This window comes from Chiroxiphia lanceolata, chromosome 17 (assembly GCF_009829145.1).
Source record: "Chiroxiphia lanceolata isolate bChiLan1 chromosome 17, bChiLan1.pri, whole genome shotgun sequence".
Taxonomy (NCBI): Eukaryota; Metazoa; Chordata; class Aves; order Passeriformes; family Pipridae; genus Chiroxiphia; species Chiroxiphia lanceolata.
The window spans coordinates 5,534,324-5,557,067 of NC_045653.1; the positions used below are offsets into that span (position 1 = coordinate 5,534,324).

Consider the following 22,744-nt stretch of genomic DNA (forward strand, 5'->3'; position numbering starts at 1 on the left):
CTGCTCACGCTGATCTGAGGAAGTGCACTCTTTGTGCAGGATCTTTTTCTTCCATAATTATATGTTGTGGCTCAAGAAGAAAACGACCCTTCAGTACCTTCTTTTTAAAACCACAGTAGTCAAAAAGTCGTTCAGAGAGGACAGCTGTCAAATCTAAGAAATGAAGAAAGAAAAAGGCTTTCTAGACAAATGTACTCTCATTTGTAGTTTGTATTTGTATTTTGTTAGCTCTTGAAACGATCTGGCTCCTGTTTTTGTGTTATACATCTCATGAGTGTGATTAAAAAACACAAAGCTGTAAAGTGAAAATAAATTGGTATTTGTTACACATTTTATATTTCTAAATTTTATAAAAAACCTAAACAAAAAAACCTACATAAAGTGGTTATTTTTCATTTATGACTGAAAGAATTGAGTTGGGAAACAGAAGAATAAGTAATGAGCAAATTTTATGTTTTCCAAATCTGGACATCATGAGTTAAGAGGGGTGGAGTACTTTTAATATATACAGAAATTTAGGTACTCCAAAGCAGTAAATCACCTGAATGTGTGCTGAACTTTAAGGACCTAAGTAATCAAACTGGTTTCATGGGGAAAAAAACAGCATGTCAAAAAAAAAATATTTAAAAAGCTATGTTTGGTATTCTGAACATCTAGACTGCATGGAGACAAATTTTTCTAAAACAAACTTTGCCAAGTGGATCTACAGGACTGTGAAGGGCTGTAAAGCCAATTCAGCTACCTCAGTTTAAAAGCATCCTCTGTCATCACACACACAGGACTGCAAAGCCAAGTGAGTATCTAGGAAGATAATGTGCATAAAAGATTTTGGGACTGATTCTCTAGTTGGACTCGATGGTCTTGGGGGTCTTTCTTGGGGGTCTAAATCACAATGATTCTGTGATTTAGATTCCATGCTTGACTAAACATTTATAAAACAGCACTAGACATTGTGAATTTTACTTGATTTGCTTTTTCAGGGTTTTTTTAGAGACACTTTTACATAGATCTTTAGTCATGTCTGGATTTTGCCAAAACCAAGTACGGGAAAATAAGGCCCATGATTAGAATCACCTGTTCTCATTCTGAATTGAGACATTTTCTGCATGAAGCAATTAAGTCAGAGAAGTCGATCTTTGGACTGTGAGATATGACAACAGAGATGCTAATAAAGGAGTTTGACAGGAGAGGATGCTGCCATTGATTGGCTGGATGTCCAGCACACCACCAGTTATAACAGGCACAATAAACCAATAAACCAGACAGCTTTGAGTATTGGTGGCATTAACAGCAATCAAAATGTTGCAAAGAACACAGCCCTTTATAAGCAATTAACTTAAAGTGCAGAAAACAGAAGATAGGATAACGAAATAGATAACATGGTAATAGGCTCCAGGAGTGTGTAATTGCTGGTTCTTTTCTCTGCCCCCGAGTTGTTTCCTGTCCTGCTGTGGCCGTGCAGTGCCAGACGCTTTTCTAGGTCAGTGGTGAATGTGAGCTGAAGCCGAACGCACGTGAGTCCAGCTCACCCACACCCCAACGCTGCAGAGCCCTCACCAGGGAGCCCCTGGGAAGGGCACACAGAGAAAAGCCCTCTGGGCTGAGCACACTACACAAAAATCACCAAAAAGCCTCAGCACTGAGCAGTAACCACATGGGATCACACAGACTGTAAGGCAGCTTTCTGCCTGAGCTGGTATTTTGCAGATAGAAGCCATTGCCTTCCTTGATTTCAAACAGACTGCAAACCCAGCAGTAAACAGTAAAAAAAAATAAAAAAAATCAATGCAGTACTCATCCCTTTTCCTCTGTTTCAGCCTCTCTCTGCCATCCCATCAGCATAAGCACCTCAGCCAGGTCCTTTCCCCTCTGCTGATCCAAGTTCAGTGGTCATTCACCCTTTGCTCCACGTTGTATTTATCAGCAGCCCAGGAAGGCTCCCATCTCCTCCCTGCCAGCTGTGGAAAGGCAATTGGCCTCACTGAGCTCAGCCAGGAGAGCTGGTTATCTACATGATTGTCAGACAAATTTCACTCCTCAAAGTTCCCATTGACTTTTTGGAAAGTTTTGAACAGAAAGGGTAGGTTAAAAGAAATCTTTCTTCAGAGGAATATCAGAGCTAATACGTTAGAGCTAATGTGCTTTTTTTTCTTTCTGAAGCAATACAACTTTGAGGTTCAAATTTAGCATTCGAAGTAAGCCACTGTTTACCTCAGCTCATGCAAGCAAATATGCTACTTAAACAAAAGCAACAGCCTGCAAATCCTCTGCACAATGAGCAAAGTAAGCAATAACAAATAAGAACAAGAAAGTCCTTTAGGCAAGAAGAGAGGCTAATGAGCAGAGACAGCACACATACCGTGCTCACTCTGCTCTCACACCACTGGAGCTACATTAGCTTCGGTAACTTGTTCCTAATTTACATCAGCAAAGGAAAGAGGAGAATCAGCTGTCTTTTTTAATTGTTCAGATGCAACCTTACTGTAAACTGAACACACTTGCCAGTGTGGGGAGTTACCACGCTGAGTTTCAGGTGTCGGCTCAGCCCTTGCAGGTGGAGAGCAGGTAATTCCCAGTCTTGTGTGCTTTGTAAATAGTCTCTCCTGCAGCTCCCTCCAGCAGAAACACCCCTATGGCACAGCCTGCTTCTGCTGTGGGGATGGGGGATAGTCCTACCCGTTCTCCATGTTTTGTGATAAGATCCATGACTTGCTGGCAGGGGCTTAGCCAGGGATCCTGCCATGCTCCAGCAGGAGCTGCCTCATCACTGAGCAGAGATGCAGCTTTGGGCACAGCGAGCACTTGACACGGTGGCCTGGAGAGCAAAGGCCTGCAGTGTTTCTTGGCATCATCAAATGATGCCAAGTCACATCATTTGATCTCACTGCTGGCCACTCAGCCAAGGCAGGTGCTGGATGAATCAACCTGATTCCCCTGAGTAACCCTCTGCTGCAGGGATATCATACATCTGCTTGCCAAAACCTCTTGCTGTCCTGGTTTCCATCAGTTTCCTGACATTTTATTTCTAAACCAGCACTCATGCTTTAAAAAATTCCTCCCTTGTTTGTCATCTCCCACCTGCTGACCAAGTTAAAGGCAGCAGAGGTCTGATTATGTAATTATATTCTTATAGACAGCCATGAAAAGGCAGGCAGAGCCCCACAGCTTGGCAGCTTTTGAGGTGAAGCAGTTACGTGTGCTCAGCCCTTATGGCACAAGTGCAGAGTCTATATTTAAGGGAGAAAGGGACCCTAAACCTAAGGAGCTGTTTGGATGAGGAGACATCAACAGGTACCACCAAGTTACAAAGCCCCAGGACAGCAGGTTGTGTTGGCTTCCTGCTAGAAAACTGCTCTCTTCCTCCTGCTAACAACATATTTTCATGGCATTATGGTACCACTTGGTGTCGAGCTATCAGCAAAGAGCAGGCCTTTTATCACAGGTTCTTTTGAAGCCAGGGCCCTTCTTACAATACCCATGATTGCCCCATGCTGGAGAGCAATTTCCCAGTTAGGGCAGGTCTTCTGACATGATCCACCTCTCCTCTAAACCCACCTCCTCCTCCTTCCCACCACATTGCTCCTCGAGCTGCTGCAGTTAATCCTGCACAGGTAGCACATCCTCAGCACCAGTGTGAGGAACCAGCCTGGAATCCTGCTGCAGTTAATCCTACACAGGCAGCACATCCTCAGCACCAGTGTGAGGAACCAGCCTGGAATCCTGCTGCAGTTAATCCTGCACAGGCAGCACATCCTCAGCACCAGCGTGAGGAACCAGCCTGGAATCCTGCCCACCGTTTGAAGGGACAGAGCAGCAGCTCCATCACCAAGCCCATCCAGGTACCCAGAGCAACAACTGCTCTCAAAGCAGGTTGTAAGCTCAGGAGCTGCACACTATCCCCACTGTATAGTGTAGTTTTTACTTACCACCACTTGCTGTGTTCCTCACTGGGGTTCAGATTCTAATCCCTTGGTTTTCCTGAGCAGAGAAGGGCCACGTCTCCTCTTGCACCAAGTATTTTGCACCCAGGGACTATAGTGCTGCTTTTAAACAACTTCATGCTCTAGTGAAGCACTGAATGCTTTCTACCTTCCTGCATATCCCCTGTGTGCTGTTATCTTTCCTTCTGCTCCTATGTTTATTTTGCCCTCCCCACACCTTTTCTCACCTTGGTGGTAGAGCCTAGAGAACAAGTGTTTCCTTTCTGCTTTTCTTTGCGCTCCCAAATATTGTGCAGTCAGCTGCAGTGCTGGAAACATCAGTTTCTGCACCATTTTCCTCCACTGTTACCTCCCAAGCCCAAAATACATTTTTTAGTTTTTAAGTTGCAAGGATCAGAACCTCAGGACTTTTCCACTATATCAGGGCTGTTCTCAGAACTGTTTTCCTTTGCTCTTTAGGGGAAGATATTTATCCTTTTTCTGTGCAGCCAGTGTCTTCAGGCACCGGCAATTTGACAACTTAATACTCTTTTCCCTTTGTAGGGTGATCACAGTACAGGAATTGTTGGACATATTCCTGTCACTCTATTCTAGTGTGGAAATGAACATCCCTGGCACGTACCAATCCCTGTATCAAACCCCAGCTGTTCCTAAGGAACGGATCTAGAGACCACTCCACTCCTACCTGGTTCCTGTTTAAAGCAACAAACTAAAGCCACGGATTTCAAGTCCCTGGAGTGAGACAGCATTCTGCCCCTTGAACTCACTCCTCAGGAGACAAAAGCTTAGCCAGAAAAATTAAAGCACTAAGTGTGAAAAAGCCATCCCAAAATTTATTCTCAAAAATGTCAACAGAAATGCTTCAGTAGATACTCAAAACTACAGAGTTCTCAAAAGTCATACATTCACAATGTAGAAACATGACAATTGGGATGCCTTTTGCATGGTCTATGTAACAATATCCATTTTACAGTGTAAACAGGTACTGGTATGTTCTTACTTACAAGTCCAGCAGGAAAGGCACAACTCGGCATACAGAGATCATAAGCAAGAATCAGGTGCAACAACATTACACAAACTTTTGGTAATCTGCATTTCTGGGGCCTTCCACAACAGAGACTGGACTTGAAGATTTCCTGCAGTCAACAGCGAGATGTCTTTCCATCCTTCAGTCCTTCCATACCAAATGCTCACTTTCCAGTCTGGTTCAGATCCCATTACACATCCAGTTCCAGCAGGCGTCAGAGGAATTGTGAAAGGTCAGTCCAGTAACTCTTCAGGTGCTTCCACTAATACATCAGGTTTTGGTTTCAGATAGTGCATGGAAGCATCTGCTTGAATCTCAGTCATTACAGTGGTCATTAATAGAAAAATAGACACTACAACTACAAAAGGAAAAAATGAGGTAGATAACTTAGAATCCAGATGACTATCCCAGCAACCTTCATACAATACACATGGATCATTAATTACCATTTTGGTAGAATGCAAATTCACAGACCACCAAGAAACTTAATGACCAGAGTAGGAATGCCATCCAAAAACCCACAAAACATTTAACCTAAGCATGAATACTTCATATTTAAATACAGGTTTACACAGACTGATCTCCTAAATTACCCAAATGAAAAACAAAATAAAAATAAAAAAGTCTCTTGCTAAGGAAACCAGTTCCCATGCCTAATTGCAACAGTCACGTGAGATTCCTTGCAGAGCTTTTAGACCTGACTTCCCAAGGCAAGTCTTCCCTTTCAAGAGGAAACAAAAAAAGTATATACATACTTGTTTGGGGCTCTTGGTATTGAAATAAAACATCTAGGAAAAACTGCACATCTTTGGAAGTAGGAATTTTGGCACTACACTTGAAGGACTGTCCTAGTAGTAGTATTAAATAAGCAGCAGTCAACAACACAGAGAATTAATTACTTAGGAGCAGTGACTAAAGAAAAACAGCAACTTTCTTTCCATAGAACTTCTGAGGCAAAAAAAAAAAGGTAATTAAAAAAATTTTTTTGTAGTTTTTTTTAGCCATTATAGTAAAAAGTACATTCAGAAACCACACAGAGCCAAAAATCCAAACAGAAAAATTCTTCCTAGGAGGGTAGCAGACATTCTAGGATATTTACCCGCATTAATAGTTTTCATTTCTCATCAGTAAATAGAAGCTTTTCCATCAACAGTAGGTTGCTTCCACTCTATTCAAAACCCCCAAGTATCACTCTAAACAGAGGTAAATATTCTAACCTTTGGAATTTCAAGTTGTAGAAACTTCTGTAAGGCTGTACACATTAAAGTCACACGCAAGAACTACTTTGCAAGACCCGCATCTTTCCAAATAGAAGGAAATCCTAATCTTTATTATTTACTATTTGCAAAGCAATATCATGATTGTACTCTGGGCAACTCTTACAAAGACAACCATAAAATCATTTGCACGTCAATAGGAAAATAGGAGGCTGAAGTGGAATCTCTTAAAAATATATGTTTGTGTATATATATATTTGTTCTTTCTGTACGTCGACTTCACTAGAGTTTTTAACTAACAGCAATTTTGTTTTCCTCCATGAAGTGAGGGAACTGGTGTTTTGGCACATTGTCTGCAGCAGCACCACTGGCCTTCTCTGTTTCAGAACCAGTCCCAGACTGGGTCCCATCTATTTTGGAGACTGTAGCAGTGTTTATGGCCGAGCCACCCCCGATGGTGACCGGGAGGGTGGGCAAACCACCGCTCTGGATCACCGAGATCTCGTTGGTCTTCATGGCGATGCCATTGCTGAGCACTGCTGCGTACTGATTCCACACCGTGGGGTCAATGCTCGCTGAGGGAGGCACTGGGAACACATCCTTTGGGAACATTTCAGATATCTTCTTGGGATCATTCCCCAGCAGAGCCATGGGATTATCAATCGAAAGCCTTCTTCCCCGCCTGGCAGAGTTATTCCACATGTGAGTTCCCACATGGACCTTCCAGAGGGGGGCAAAAAGTGAAGAGAATCATTATTACTGCAGCTCTTTCATGGCATAACAAAGTTCTACTTTGCTTACAGGCAAGTTGCCCAAAAGAAGTCATATTTGCATTCAGGCAAGTGTTTAAGGTGGGTTGTTCCTGTCAACGTTCCGTTCCTGGCATGTGTAAAACAGTCATTCCACTGACATTACCATGCATCTCTAGAGTTTACTGCTCAAGGGCTCATAGGACTGTGTTTTACACTTATATTTTAAGTGGAGTTGGCAAAGATGCCGCTTTCTCCCCCAAAATAAAAGCCACGTTATCCGCTGTGAACAGACTATACCAAAAGAAATGCTGGTTAATGAAAAACAACCACCAAGTAATTTGGAAGAGAAACACTAAGTAATGTGGAAGATTTTGCCTAAGCTGAAATTTTCCATACCACATTTTGCTAATGCTTCCAGCAAGGGACTGTTTGCAAACTGCAGAGTATTTTCTCTCCTCATAAGTATTTTATCTCCCATTTATACAAGAGGACTGAGGAACTTGAAGAGTTTCTCATGGGAAGGGAGAAGCCTCTCTAAGAGTGAGGGAGCTGCAAGTCCCTCACAGGGCAAATAGATTCGTCTGACAACAAGGACAGATTCACAGCACTTCTTCAGCAAGTGCTTAGACACAATCCCCAAGTACTTTGTGCTGTCTCAGGATTATCCTGTTTTAATCTCTCCTCATCTCACAGTGTTTCAAGCAGTGCAGTGTAATGCATTTACTCTGCAGGCAGAATTTTGTAGCATTCAGTCTAGTTTATGTCTTGACACATCCAAATCCAAATGAAAAAGAAAAAAGCAGTCTACTTAGTAAGGGCTAAGCCTTCCCTTCCATCCCAAAAGGAAAGTCAAAAGTCAAGGACAGAAGTGAAGACCTGCAGGCAACCTCAGTACAGTGTTCAGCGAGAAAATGTGTGAAGAAACTCAGGAAGGAGAGACAACAGTCAAAGATAACTATGTGAGGAAGTAAAAGAAGTGTTGCCCCCAAAGACAGGTCAAATATTACCAAGTCTTTCCATCTCTAGTATGAGTTTCACCAACAAAGGAGATCAACGCCACAGAGATGACCTACCTTCAGGTTTCCTTTTGTGGTGAAGGCTCTCCCACAGATGGTGCAGGCAAACGGCTTCTCCCCAGTGTGGGTCCGCTCATGGATCTGCAGGGCACTGGCAGAGGAGAAGTTCTTCCCACAGGTAGTGCAGATGTGCTGTTTGGCGGGACGGCAGAACTTGGGTCGTGGCACGAGGAGAGGGGCAACCCCAGGGGACAGAGCTGGTGGGCCAATGAAATGGCCAGTGCTAATGGGGCGATCGCTGGGCATCTCCATCTTTATCAGGGCTGGGGAGGCTCTGACAAAAGCAGCTGGAATACTACTTCGACCTGGAAAGAAAGCAAAGGTAATGTTTATCCCAACCTCATTCTGCTTCAAAGCTTAAGTCTGGCTAAGGCTCCAGAGGCCGTGCCTGTGGAGCTGCACGAGCCTGAAGAGCACATCTGCAGAGCCCTCCAGAGACACACAACAGGGCTGCTACTGCACTTCCTGGGATACTCCAAAACAAATCAGTTCACCCCTGTTCTTTTTTGGTGAGCTTATGAGCTAGAAAGTCTTGCTTTCAGGTCAAATTTAGATAAACATGAACCCTAATTCTAAAGAGCCTGAAAAGCCCACAAACGATTCCAGCGTTTCCATGACACATTCTTGGGATAAGCAGTTTTCCCACAAAACACAAATGTGTACCTTTAAAGAGATATAAGGAAGTATTAGGTGAGCCCATGAAATACACTTAAGAGCACGGTCTCTATTAATTTTAAGAACCTCTATGCTACCCCTTGCAGGAGATAATGGCACTTAAGTCTTTGAATTTTGAGTCTTAGTCAGGGAAACTTAACAGGGCATATGCCTTTATCCTAACAGAGGAGGAAGAAGAGGGGAAAGCTGAGAAGGCTTTGTTTCCTGTTGGTCCTTTTTAGAGACAAATTTCCTCCACTCCTACTGCCCCACCCCAAATTACCAGCAGCATTTTGAATTACTCACCATATTCTCCATTTGCAAAGTGTAACCCGGGTTCTTCTTTAATGACCTTCCGACCAATATTGCCGTAAGTTAAATCCAAAGCACCAACGACCCCTTCCATTTCTGCAGGAGCATTCTCAGGACCCTCTGTTTTATTTCCCGTGCCTGAATCTTCCTGATTGTTGAAGGCGGGTGACTTTGACCTCACGCTCTCAGCTTGGCTGTTGGCTGGGGACAGAGCCTGGAGAGACGCGGACTCAGAGGCAGCAGGACTCCTGCCATTCTGATAATCTGGATCTCCTGCCACAGAAGACGAATCATTTGTCATGCCATCGCTTTCTGCTGAGCCATTGTCACTAGACTTCAAACTGCTTTGCCGCTGCAAATTCAAAGAGGTGACAATCTTCATCTGATTCTCCAGAGCAGTAACACCAGAGAAGGAGGCTGCCGTGGCTGGCGACTCTGATTGTGCATCATACGGAGTAGGAGGTTTTGAGGAACTCCTGGGGCCATCCTGAGAGTCCATGTCCTCTTCCATCTCTATGCTTTCCACAGTCTCATCTGGGCGACTGATGTCTCCGTTCTTCTCAGCCACAGCAGGATCCACATCGGCGCTGTCGCAGGTGTTCTCTGGCATTGGCGTGTTGGGGATCTGTCCCCCCATGTGCATGCGGATATGCTGCTGCAGCACAACTGCATTTGTAAACTTCTTCTGGCAAATAGGACACGAATGTTGCATCTTCAAAGGAGTATTGGCCCGGTGGACGCCGTAGTGAGTTTTAAGGTTCCCTTTAGTGGAGAAAGCACGGCCACAGATCTTACACTTGAACGGTCTCTCCCCGGTGTGAGTACGATAATGCATTTTGAGTGAACTCTGGCAGCTCAGCACTCTGTGACAGATCAGGCACTCGTTGGGGTCAGCAGTAGATTTGTCGATATTTTCAACCAGTTGCTGAAGCTTCGACGTCTCTGAGCCCTGCTCGTTTGACCCACTTACATGGAAGATGCTCACACTGCAGGTGGCTTGTGGTGAGCTCAAGCTCTGCTCTGTTCCCGACTCATGGCCGACTGCCCCCGATGAGGAGGAGCCACCCTCACTTTCTGGAGACGGCCTTGACTGCAGATCACTTGAGAACGTACCAGGCAGAGACTCCTTAATGCCTGCTAGGCTGGAGATGGTCTGAGGTACACCCGTGGCCGCAGAGGTAGGCAGAGTTGTCAGGAGAGGTTTGCTATCCACAATTAGGTTAGACTCATCCAGTGGCACAGACATCCCGTACGGGATTCCAGTGCTAGTGGGAACATTGTCCAGGTGCTCAGGAACCGGGTAAGGATTCATCTTTATGTGAGGGTATTTGTCTTTGTGACGCTGAAAATGCACTTTAAGGTTTCCTTTGGTTGTGAAGCGGTTCCCGCAGATGTTACACTTGTAGGGCCTTTCTCCGGTGTGGGAGCGGAGGTGGATCTGCAGGGCACTGTCATTGCCAAAGACCTTCCCACAGAATTTACACTTGTGTTTGAAGAACGGCTCTTCTGCATTCGGTTTGCTTTCAGACACGCTAATGTTGGGAGGTTTCCCCTTCCCCTTCTTTGAGGAATCTATTACAGAAGAAACGGCCGAAAGCGGATTCTGGAAGATGACGGAGTTGGAGGACTGAGGTAGCAAAGGATTTGGGAACTGAGAAATGGAGCCGGGGAGGCTTCGGCTTCCCTCTGGCTTCAGGGGGAAGGAGGAGGACAGCCCAGCAGCCAGCGAGCTGGCGGCTGCAATGCCAGTGTTAGAATGAGGTAGTTTTCCTTGCTTCAAGGATTCCAGTGATAGGCTCTGGCTTCCAGCTTTCTGTCCAATTAAAGCCACAGCAGCCGACAGCTGCTGAGACATGTGAGCGCCCAGAGCTTTTAGTGGATCAGTAGCAGCTGCTATAGAAGGATGCAGGGCATGGGGAGCCATCATGGCAATCTGAATGCGGATCTGCTCCGTCAGCTGAATCTGCTGGAGCTGCTGCTGCTGCAAACACACGAGCTGCTCCAGGATCATGGGGATAGCATTGAAACTGGCTGCTGAGGAAGAGATGGCATCGGAGGTCCGCTGGTTCACAGCCACTTTAGTGCCACGTATCGTCTGCAAAGTCACATTAGTGTTTGGTACTTTGGATTTTGGTAGATAGCTTAGCCCAGGAGCCGCAGGAGTGACAGGGGGTTCTATTTTAAGGTACATTCCTCCAACTGATTCAGCATCCATTTTTCCTTCTCTCTTTTCCATAGAACCAGTGCAGCCCTTTGCCTGAATGTCCTTGCGTGTCCTGCTATCCATTCGGTCACTTGGAAAGTTCCCTAGAGAAGCTTCAGAGAAGCTCTCAGGGGGTACTGTTCCCTCACTGTCATTCATGATTAGAACAGGTGGATTTTTAGTGCAATTTTTCTTATGCTCAAGGAATTCAGAGAGAACAAAGAATTCTGCACAGCATTTCTCACAGATCTTAGTTTCCTCCATGCGGCACCTTTTGGAACTCATTTCACCATCTCTATCACCTGGGACGTCTTGTGGACTCCCTTAAAACAAAAGAAAGTCACATTATTAATTGCTAGATTTAGGCTGAGTATTCACTATTCTTAAGATCACCGATTTCACCTGAATTTCAAGCTAAAAGATACAAAACACTGGAATCAAGTTTGCAAATGAATCAAGTCCTGCTCTTTATTTTGATGCCAAACCCTCTGCAGTCGAAATCTGCATCTCAGCTGTGCTTTCAATAAAAACAATAATCTAAAAAGACTCTCACAAGGCTCAATGAAAAGAGGTTTATCCAAAATCCCTTTATACAGGTAAAAAGAAACAGTGCAGCAAGGCAGTATCTGCAAAACACCTTAGAAGGAATGCAAGGTAGACAGAAAAAGCCTCCTTATGCTGAGCAAAACACCACAGAAGCCTGTTTGGTGTTTGTACTTCAGGTTCTCAATCTTTGTTAACCACCTCTCAAAAATTCATACAAGATTGTTAACACTGGAACTTCAGAACAATACTTAATTGTACACTGATGTATTAAACGACTTGCACTCCACCATAATGAAAGTAATAATTACAACCGAAAAGGGCTGACAAAAGGCCAATATTAGCTTTTAAAACCTTCCAAAAAAACCCCACCTCTAAAAAGACACAGTAGTAAAGAAGACATGATTAACTGACAGAACCCTACACATAGGTATGAGCCTGCACTGATGCTGGTGATTATTAAAACAAATAATCCAAGTAACAAGTCCTGCTTGCAAAACACACCAAGACATTTCAGACCCCGTTTCGCTGCATCTGCAACTCACCCACTTTTGGGAAGGGGCAGGAAAAGCCAAGCTGGGCTCCATGTCCACTCCTGCCCTTCCACCACCAGCACCCCCCAGAACGGACTGAGCAGAGTTTGCACACGGACAAAAAAAAGAAAATCATTCGGGGAAACATCAGAATTGGAATAGAGGTTAACAGAAACTCTAAAGCAAAACAGGATGTTTTTGCTCAGTCTCACCATCCTTCAAACAACAAACTCAACGCCCAGCTCGAGGCAGGCCAGTACTCAGGGCAAGGGGGGGCAGGAGTGCTCAGGAGGTAAAGCTTTATAGCTGAAGGGGAAAGGGCTCCAGCTGTACTCCAGCCCCCATCAGCTGAAACATCCCGGAACTCCTATTAATTCCTGTAATTTCGACGGGTGCCAAGGGCGCAGTAACTAAGTAACTTCACCTCCAACAGGCCCAGCGGGGCACACCCCAGACCTGCACCACGCTGAGAACCTGAGTTGAGATCTGTCCTTCTCAAGCCTCCTGGCTCCAGTACTTTGCCTCTGATCCCACATTACCGGCCCACACCATTTCACAAGGGGAACCCCAGACTCTGCAAGCACAGGAGCTTTTTGCGGCTTTCATTTTAGAGGTGTAACCGAACCACACATCTGATACATGTGTATATCCTGTACATGGCAGGGTGGAGGGGAAGGATGTCCGAGCACATCAATTCACTGTTTGAGGGGGGTGTAAAAGCTCTCTAAGGGAGGATATGGCAAACCTTGACACTTCTTAGCTGAACAACAGCATTGTATGTCTATTCAACGCATCAAACTTCGACGGTTTAATGCTGTGTGGCAGAAAGTGCACGCTGAAGTTTATTTTTAAAAATAAACATTTGATCAGTTACAAAACATCACAAGCATCAGAGGCCTGTTCTGCTACGATCTCTAGAGCAATAAATCCAAATCTGTAAAAAAAAAAAATCACATACACTTCTAGTCCTGGAACAGAGAGGAAAAGGGTTCTCAGAACTGGTATGATCAAAAATGTTTGGATGCCTCCTATCTAAACAGGGAGAATTAAATGCTTTTTTCCTCCCTCTCCTTCAGCCCAAACTTCTGTAAGTGAAAGAAACAAGAGCATGTATCTCCTATCCTGTCATTAAATTGATGCCTCTAACATTGATTTAACTCTATGCAAAAACATACAGAGAAATCTAGTCTGCAGACAAGTACAAGTAGTACATAATTCAGAACTTGGACAACAGAGTCAACCAAGAACAGATTATTTTAAGCTATAAAGGGAAAGAAAGTCCCTGTGTTGAAAAAAAAGACAACAGACCTCCAGAACTACTCTGTACACTGCCTTTAGAGGTCTTCACTGCTTTCCTGTTTCCATCCATTACACAGGTGTTTCATAGAATATACTAAACCATGAAAATCTCTTTTCCAAATCCCTTAGTTAGTAGTCCCATCTTCCAGGCTGAACTATACAGTTTACACATGTTACAAAATAACCTCAAGGTTTTCCTTTTCCCAGTGGAGCAGAATATGTCTGTACCAAAGACTCCTGCCCACCCCCAAGGAGATATTCCAGGATAATGTCTAGACAAGTCCTCAAACTTTAACTTCTTCAAAGCATCTGATCATTTATCTCCCTTCCCTTGATAGTACTTTCTTATTTTTCTACTTTTCCACTGATAAGACCACACTAAATTCAATGCCACTTTTCCAACCTCCAGCACAGCCCATGCTCCTCATTTTCCTAATTCTGAGGAGCTCTGGTAACTTTTCTGGTCCCAAGCAGCAGTTGCCACCTAAGAGAAAGAAAACTCCAGTACACTGAAGGTACTTGTGATGGGCAGCAGCAGGCAGGTTGGGAGCCTTGCCCCTGCCAGCTCTTGCTGCCACTGTCACATATTTTCGTTTCCAGTTCCCCTGACAGTCAGGCACTAGTTTAGGACTCCAAATAAATTCAATTCAGAGCCTGAAATGACTTGCTGAATGACAAATAGGGAAGTTACGCCTTATTTTCCTTTCTACCTCAGAAAAAGTGGATATAATATTTTCCCCCATCTCATAAAGAATTTTACATAAATTCAGAAGCAGGACTCTGGGTAACTGTGCAGTAGCTGGAGTAACTAAGGATCAATTTACTGTTTCTTTAAAAACACCAACAGCTTCTGTAAAACTCATCTTGATTTCTAGATACATCCACTCCCCGGCACCAAGGGCTGCAATCAGAGCACCTCAGCTCCCCAGAACCTCAGCAGTTATCACTAACATGAATTAACAGTCTGAAATCAGGGGGTTTTCATGCCAAGAAACCAGCTCTGCCCACATACTGTACAAGGATTTACCAAGGAGAGCCCTGCCACAACAATTGCTTGTGCACTTCACTTAACCCTCTCCAAAGGCTTCCCAGGGATAGGACTTCTACTGTGTTTTTTTTATCTCCCCACTCCCGAATTTCAGGAATGTTATCTCTCAGCATCTAGTTATCCAATAAGTTAGAAGAATGCAGTAAACCCAGCAGGGGGGTTAGATTGAATCACTGACAAATGGATGGAAAAAATCCACTATTGTGTAGGACAAGGCGGTCATCGACAAGAAAGGCTGATAAAATCCACACAGCTCGAATAATTTATTTTTTTTTTTAAGGGAACCAGCAAAAGAGTGAAATAAGTCTGGTTTGATGTGATTTCAAGAAGGGTGCTGCTGGTCTGCCACTCAACTGAGCCATTAGTGACTTGCTTTTTCCAACTGTAGTTCACGTGAATTGGGATGAAACTGAGCTCAACTTTCCCACCCACTTTTTTTTCCAGGAGTTTTAATACCTTTGGTGAGCTTACTTTCCCTACACACTACAACCCATGCACTACTTTTACTTTAGCGTTAACAAAACCACCTACGTCTCCGCTTAAAATTAACTCATGAAGAATTGATTATCGACCCTCCACTCCAGTCCTAGACATGAAACCCTCTGCCATCAGCTCCCTGTTGCTCTCAGGCATCGTGCTTCCCTGATGCTTTTTTTCTGTTCCCAGCTGAAAATCCGGGACTTCCAAGAACTGCAAACTGCCCAAAAATTCACTCTTTTTTCTTCCACTATCAAACAACATTTAACGCATTTTATTTAACTGTAACTATGACAAAATCACTTTCTTCAGTAAGTAAAACATAACTGACTGCCTACTTACAGAAATATGCCAAAGGCCTTGATGTTTTCTACACTGAATTCATCAGCTGCATTTTTCTACCCAAGAACGAACCATAAACGCGTTACACCTACAATCAGGATTTCGCGTGCTTTCAGGTTGTCTCTCAAGACTTTAATTGTTTTATTATCTACCTACTGATTCACCCTTTTGGCGACCCACCTATTCAAGCGACATATTCGGCCGAAGACAGAACGAACTATCGCGAATAAAACGCTTCTGAGGAGCAAAACAAGCGTTAAAACACGCGGGGAAAGTGAAGCTCCGAGGCGGCGGCTCCCGAGGGCGCAGCCCCGCTCCCGACCGACCGCCGGCGCCTGGACGGGGCTCTGAGCCCCCCGAGCGCCGGGCCGGCCCTTGGGAAGCGGCTGGAGTTACCTGCGGGCGCTGCCCGGAGCCCCGGCGGAGGTCCCGGGGCCGGTCGGTGGAGGGCACTCACGGCCCGCGCTCCCGCCCGGCCCCGGCCACCCCCGGGCGGGGCCACCGCGACCCCCCGGCGGCCACCTGAGCCAACAGCGACCCACACATCACCTACGGGACGAGTGGCGTGTTGTCGAGTTCGCCCCAGAGCGCTCCGAGCCCCCCCAAAAGCCGCGGTTCCCCCCAAAAGCCCCCCGGCCGCCCTACCTGCCCGGCGGCCGCGCCGCCCCTCCCGCAGCCGCGCAGGCGGCGGCCCCGGACCACACTTAACACTAGTACAGTGTTTAAGAGCGAGCTAAACGGCACAAACCCCGCTGCCAAGGTCAATTGCATGAGAGTCCTAATTGTGAGCCTGACATCAACTTACCACCCACAGCAAGCAGGAGGAGGCAAAGGTTAGAGCAGCAGCTCTGTCAAAACGTCACATGCCGCCGAGCCCAGCGAAAGGGCTCCATCCCTACAACCAATATAATGTTTCACTTACGTAAAAGGAAAAACAAGCCGGGCATCGCCCCCCTCCGCCCCCCGGCACCCTCTCCCCCTTCACGCGGCTGCAGTACCCCGGGGGATGCTCCCGCGCCCCGAGGCTCCGGGCCGGGCCAGCCTGTCCCCCGACAGCAGCTTCGGGCAACCCAAATTAAACATAAAATAAACCACCGCAAAACTTGGTTTTCCTAGTTCAACACCCCTCTCCACTTCTGCAGAGATCAGCGCACGAAGCGGGGATTCAAATAAAGTAAATGCCTAATTTCGCATTGAGAAAAAAAAAAAAGTTGCAGTTTGATACTGTATTTTTAAGAACGAATCCGATTTTTAATGGCAGCGATCCAGCACAATGGGTATTTTCAAGCCCTTTGTGGAAATGCTAATTTTCAGTATGTAGCATTATTCCTCAGTGACCACCTGCTGATTTTTTGACCTGTTAATGGATCCCCAGGTTCGCGGGACACTTTAACCCGCTGCATTGTTCACAGAGGTGGGTCCCAAATCGCTTTGCGAAAAAAGGGAACACTTGCAAAAGAGGAGATAAGGGCTTGATTTTATTATTACGATTATGTGTATATCCTCGATAATGCCCCAGACAAATCCTCGCGGAATTTCGACTTTGTTACAGAACTTCATCATTTATTATTTACGGGCACACCTGGAGGGGGGAATAAGCAGGACTATTTTGGATATTGGCGGGCGGTCCGAGCCATCGGAGCCGCAGCCAAGGTTTGTATTTCTGAGAGCGGAGATCCCGCAGGACGGGGCTCAATGCGGGACCTGCTCCGGTCGCCGCCCCGGGCGGCTCCGGAAGGTCCCGGCCGGGCAGCGCACGGCAGCTCCGATCCTCCAAAACCCCCAAACTCCCGCCGCCCCATGAGCGGCAGGAGAAGCCCCCCTAGGCACGGCTAGAGCTTCACCAGGTCCCCCGGCCTATGCAGCGGCTCCCAGAGGGATTTCAGCCAGGGTTTGGTTGTTAAAAGAGAATGGGGTAAAAAAAAAAAAAAGCTCCAACAACAACAACAAAAAAGCAGCTGGCCATTGCCCCGGAGAGCTCGGTGTGGAGCGATCCTCCCTCCCTCCCGCACACCTCCCCCGCCCCAGCGGCCGCATCAGGAGTGATTAACCCTTTTGTTTCAGCGCGGGGCCGGAGGTGCCTTTCCAGCAGCGGGCAGAGATTTACATGTGGAAACATCACCTCCATCCCCCAACCTAACCATATGCACAAAGGAAAACAGTCATGCATTAAACATGGGATTTATTGCCTTCTGGCCAGCATGCTGTTTCTTAAGTCACCATTAACTGGACCCAACAATTGCACATTTCGACTCAAAGAAGAAAGGGGGGAGGAGGAAAAAAAAAAAAATTAAAGAGCCCGAACCTCCTGCGGGCTGGGAATAAGCAGCTCCTGTAACGTGCCGGGGTATTGATCAGTTCTAGGGATGGAAACAAAACCAGTCCTAAAGGATGGCAGTGAACCAAAGAAAGTTCTTGGGGGACACACAGAACCGTTTGGGCACAACGACCACAACAACTGTGAACAAACGCAGCCCGGGTCAGCCCCTCTCCCCACCCGGGACGGGACGTGCCCTCCTCCCCGCAGGACGGGCACCGCGGGAGCGTCCCCGGCCCCGAGGGCGGTGATAGCGGGGGCAGAGCCCGCACCGGAGCCAGGGAGCCGCCAGCCCCCGCAGCGGGAAGATGCTGCTCCGCCGCGGGAACCGGGCACGCTCCGGGAGCGCCGGCCCTTCCCCTGCACGCCCACCCCACCGGGAGCTGAGGGCTTATTTGAGCCAAAATTTCTTCGTCTCCCATGGCAGGGCCGAGGTCTGCGACCTCCCCAAAACAGGGGACAGCGATTTGCGGTGGCAAAGTCCCCCACGCCGCCCAAATACAAAGCGCTCACGCGCACCCCACATTAGCTCACCGGAGTTATTTTAGGAAGTCGGAAATCAAAGATGGCTGGAGGTCAAGCTACAAAAGGTCCAGGGCGATTGTGATCTCCAACAAAAATAGTCCGAGCGTGGAGGGTTTTCTCCCTTCTTTTTTTTTCCCCCCCCCCCCAAAGTCCCACAAAAATCCTCAAATAACTCCCGAAAAAGTGCTGAATAGATCAAGGAAACCGAACTCGAGCCATTTCCTACCCCTCCGAAGTCGCCTGCAATTTCTTCCTCTGCTCCCCCCCACCCGTTTGCCCCCCGCCCACCCCCCCAAATTCTCTCTGCCTCAGGGCATCTTTGGGGTTCCCCTCCCATGAGGCTGCACCCCCAGCGCGGCGGTAGCGGGGCCGGTGGCCCCCGCACCCCCCACGCGGGACCCGGCGGAGGCTCCGCGGGACCCGGGGGTGCGTGCGGGGCATTGGGGGGGCCACCGGCCGGGCAGGGCGAGGACCCCTCGGCCACCCCCGCGCAGGGCTGCGCTCCGGAGCGGCCCAAAGCCGAGCCTCCCACCCACACCCCCCCAAAAAAAAACGAGGTGCCCCGCTCAGCCCCGCAGAACAACACCGCGCGGGGCTCCGCAGGGGCGTGGGGAGTTCAGTGCCCCAAAAAAGCTTGGGGAAGGCTGGGGGTCGGGCTCGTGGCAGAGCCTGCGGGGGGAAAAGAGAGCGGGATGAAGCACGAGGGTGAAAAAAACCCCCCGGGAAGCGCCCCCCGCGCCCCGCCGCCGCCTCCGCGCATCAGCCAAGTCGGGACCCGCGGCGGCTCCGCGCCCCCCCCGAACTCACCACTTGCAGCATCTGGGGGCTGCTCCTCGGAGTTGATGTGCTGGGGCTTCGCCTGCTTCCGTCGCGACATGGTGCACCAGCATCGGGAGCAAAATAGTAGCAATTATTTTCCTCTTCACAACAAATTCCTAGAGTTGGGAAATTACCCCCATTGGGCGGAATGCGCATGTCAGAGTAATTATGATTATCAATAATGCATTGCGATTTATCATGGGTCCCTGACGGCTGATTGGCCTGAGTCCAAGGGCTCACAGATTATTCAAATCAGCCCCATTGATCCGCGCAGCGGGGCACGCTGGGCCATGTAGTCCCCGCGCCCGGCCCGCCCTGCCGGGCCACAAAGGCGAGAGTCCCGCGGGGGCCGGGGCCGCCCCCCCGGCTTTAGGGGGGGCACCGACCACCTCTCAGAGTAAACAAACAACCGGCGGCACAGCCGGCCGGGCTCACCACCGACAATACCTTTGTTGCCTCACCTGAGCTTTTTACATTGTGCTTTAAAAGACTTGCGCCCCCCCCCCCCCCAACCAAGGAGAAGCCCGGGACAATGGTAATTCTTCCCTTTGTCACTCGATAAGGTGGAAGAGGGAAGAGCGCTGATAGTCGGGAGCGGACAAACCACGGGTCCTCCAGTGGGGTGGGCAACTCAAGGGGCTTTAAAAGCCGATCCAGACGGCGCGTAATTATGCTGGCGTTCGTTCAGCTGTTTAGAGACTCTTTAAAGTCTCACTTTCTGGGAAGCCGGCAAAATCGAGCCAAGGGTATTTTTAACAGCAAGTAAAAACGTTACACACGTAAAAGGTCCGTGTGAAAAAGTTGAAACAAGTGATAAAGCAACACTTGGAAAGTGTTTTCCTGCGCTAAGTTGACTGTGTTAGTACATCGTGGAATCATTTTCGCTTTTGCTCCCCTCTTGTGCTGTTGGGTTCCATGTGAACACGCACCACGTTTAAATCCTTCCCATGAGCCCCAGCTGGGTGGCCCTGGCGTTGGGTGGCACATGGGGGACAGTCCATGTAGCTGGAGGTGATGGCAGAACCCGCCTCAGCTGAGGCTCGAATTTACTGTGCTGTAAAGCCCCCAAGTGTCATAGAGCAGAGTCACTTCAACCCCTCTGACCCCCGCTGAAGTCAGATGGATCCTGCATAAGCAAAAATGTGAGGATCCTTGAGTATATGGAGATTGCAAAATCTTTGTGGGAGATGTGACTGCTTTCTGATTTCATGTGGAACAACACACACACGCCAGGTCTATCTACGAAAAATGAAATGAATTGCTAGAAAACTTTGGAGATTGTTTTTGGTGAAGGGATGATTTTGTTGATTTGCAGGAGCGGGACACTGGGTAAGGGTTCAGGAGAACTAGGCTGAGGTCAAGTCAGACTCAACACGCAGTTCCATTGCATTCATCAGCAAACAGTTTACCAGGGTCTGTGCCCCAGTTTCCTGCTTGTGAACTGGGGGTTCCCTAAGCTCCAAAGCTGCTGTGAAGATAAACACCCACCCAAGGTTATGGGGCGGTTCAGGAGGGTGATTTAGAATGGAAAACCCGAATGTTACTAGACAGCAGGAGGGAGGAAGCACTGCTACCTCAGGCAGCCACGCAATCACCACAGGACATTGCTCAACACCACAAGCTCATTTTACCTGTTACTTTACCAGCACTTTTACCCTGCAAAACCCCCTGGGGTTTGTACAACACTTATTCTGTTCTAAAATTTGTGCCTGTGTGCACAATACAGTCATGCCGAGTACTGGTGAGGATTACCTGGTTTTTTTGGTGGTGCTTGAGGGGAGAGGGAACCTGGGTGGGAGAGGCATGAGAAGATCTTAATGTTGTAGACCAGGGTAAACAATGCATCCTGATCTAATTAGTTATATATATCCTCTTGGGGTTTCGTTTTGTTTTTAGAGTGTCTCACAAGGGGGTTTTATTTAGCTAAGGATAACACAAACCTTCGAAAAAATCTTGCGGAGCAGAAGGTGTCACCCTCCTCCTTGGACAGCTATTGAACATGGAGGTCAGGGGACAAATTTTGTTTTCCAGACCACTTTTCTCGCCCTTTCCTCTGCAAGCAAATAATGCTTTTACAACCCCCCACCCTTGATGCACTTTCATGGGCACATTACATCAAGAGAAACTCTGTCTTTACTAGTATAAAATAGAAGAGATTAACAGGTATTTAAGATCCCTGACCATTTTTATCTGTTGTTTACTCCACCCCTGTGTTGCCCAAAGAGCTTCTCGGTATTTGTTTGTTTAACCAGCAGTTTGAAATGTTCTTTGTTTCCAAAGTGTGTCCTGAGGAAATAGACTGTTAAACAAGATTGATACCAATTGATCCACAGATAGATATTCACATTGATGAATTTTCTCCTTTTACACTTGATATGCTCAGTATAACCAACAGATTTTCAGTTATTACACATAAAGGCACCAACCCACACCAACACATTTATTGAAACACCCTGGTTTATGTATCAAGCTGAGAGACTGACAGCCCAATACAGTAGATCCATATTTAAAATAGACAACTCCTGGGGAGCATTTGTACTGAATTTAAAGGAATATATTATATGAAATCAATGGAAGTTTTGGTATTGATTTCAGAGGACTGGGATTCCACTCAGCACAGCTCTAACACACTGAAAAAATACAATACATGAAAAGCATTAGTTTAAAATAAAAATTAAAAAGTTGCTGTATTTAAGGCTGGGATAACATCAAAAGTAGGAGAAAGAGCACAACCAACTGAAAAATACAGGGAGGAAGAGGGGGAACGTGACCAAAGGAAAGCTGTCCTGATTATATTTTTCTGGGAAGGTGTTCCCAGCCCGTGGTGGTTATAAATAGGCTACACTGGATGATTACATCATATGCAAAAGGCAAGTTGCTTGGCTTTAGCACGATCATATGGATTAGCATGATTACAGCTCCTGGATTTGAAAACTAGCAGGCTTCCTTTTCGGGCTTGACATTTATTTATTTTTTTAAGAAATGTCCAGAGGAACAATCTTCTACCACCAACAGAGCCGAGGCATCATTCCTGATAGGCGTGTTTCCAAGAGCAGCCACCCCACCTCGGGGTGATAACGGGGAGCTTTTTTAACGCCCTGCATTAGGAGCACGTGGAACTCATTGCCACAAGAAGCTGCTGCCGGCGGCAGGAACCACAGCTCTGCCCAGCCCGGGAAATTCCTGTCCTCAGGAATGTCACTGCAAAATGGCCATGGCTGTGGAAAAACCTGATAAGTGTGTTTCTTGGGAGATGTATATATATTGTATATACATACGTGTAGGTGTCTCCATGCACACACTTACTAACTCCCACCAAGGTAAAGAATATTGTTTTAAATCCTGCACTGTCCTACTCTGAGCAGCCCAGTTTATTGCTGGGAAGAACACACAAGTTTAAAACTCAGTAAATAATAATTTTTTTCTATATTCAGTATATAAATGTAACTAAAAATGCCCTTTCCTAAGTTGCACTATGTATTATCTACAGTTATATAAATAAAAATGCCCTTTCTTAAGTTGCACTTTGTATTATGTACACCTTTATAACTTGAAACACAGGAAAAAAAATCTTAGTATACTTTGAGGCCCAGCAGTTCACTTTGCTTCTGTATTCTTCCTCCTGTTCCTTACTGCAGCTCCTTGCAAGACAAATCTCC

At 46.8% G+C, this 22,744-nt stretch overlaps 1 protein-coding gene across 1 annotated transcript; it reads right to left on the reverse strand.

Moving 5' to 3' along the window:
* Positions 1-4,752: 4,752 nt before the first annotated feature.
* On the reverse strand, positions 4,753-19,254 carry SALL4 (spalt like transcription factor 4). Its single transcript, XM_032705272.1, has 4 exons — positions 19,074-19,254; positions 8,974-11,505; positions 8,011-8,318; positions 4,753-6,905 (listed from the first exon to the last, which is right to left on the reverse strand). Exons 1-4 carry the CDS (start codon positions 19,141-19,143, stop codon positions 6,477-6,479), a joined length of 3,339 nt encoding a protein of 1,112 aa, XP_032561163.1. The 5' UTR covers positions 19,144-19,254; the 3' UTR covers positions 4,753-6,476.
* Positions 19,255-22,744: the final 3,490 nt, after the last annotated feature.

Bases quoted from the DNA above. Each gene is read 5' to 3' on its own strand.
- SALL4 (XM_032705272.1), bottom strand. From the start codon at position 19,143: ATGTCGCGACGGAAGCAGGCGAAGCCCCAGCACATCAACTCCGAGGAG. The intron at 11,506-19,073 runs GTGAGTTCGGGG...TTTTGTTTTAAG, and splicing joins GCCCCCAGATGCTGCAAGTG to GGAGTCCACAAGACGTCCCA. The intron at 6,906-8,010 runs GTAGGTCATCTC...CCCCTCTGGAAG, and splicing joins CCACAAAAGGAAACCTGAAG to GTCCATGTGGGAACTCACAT.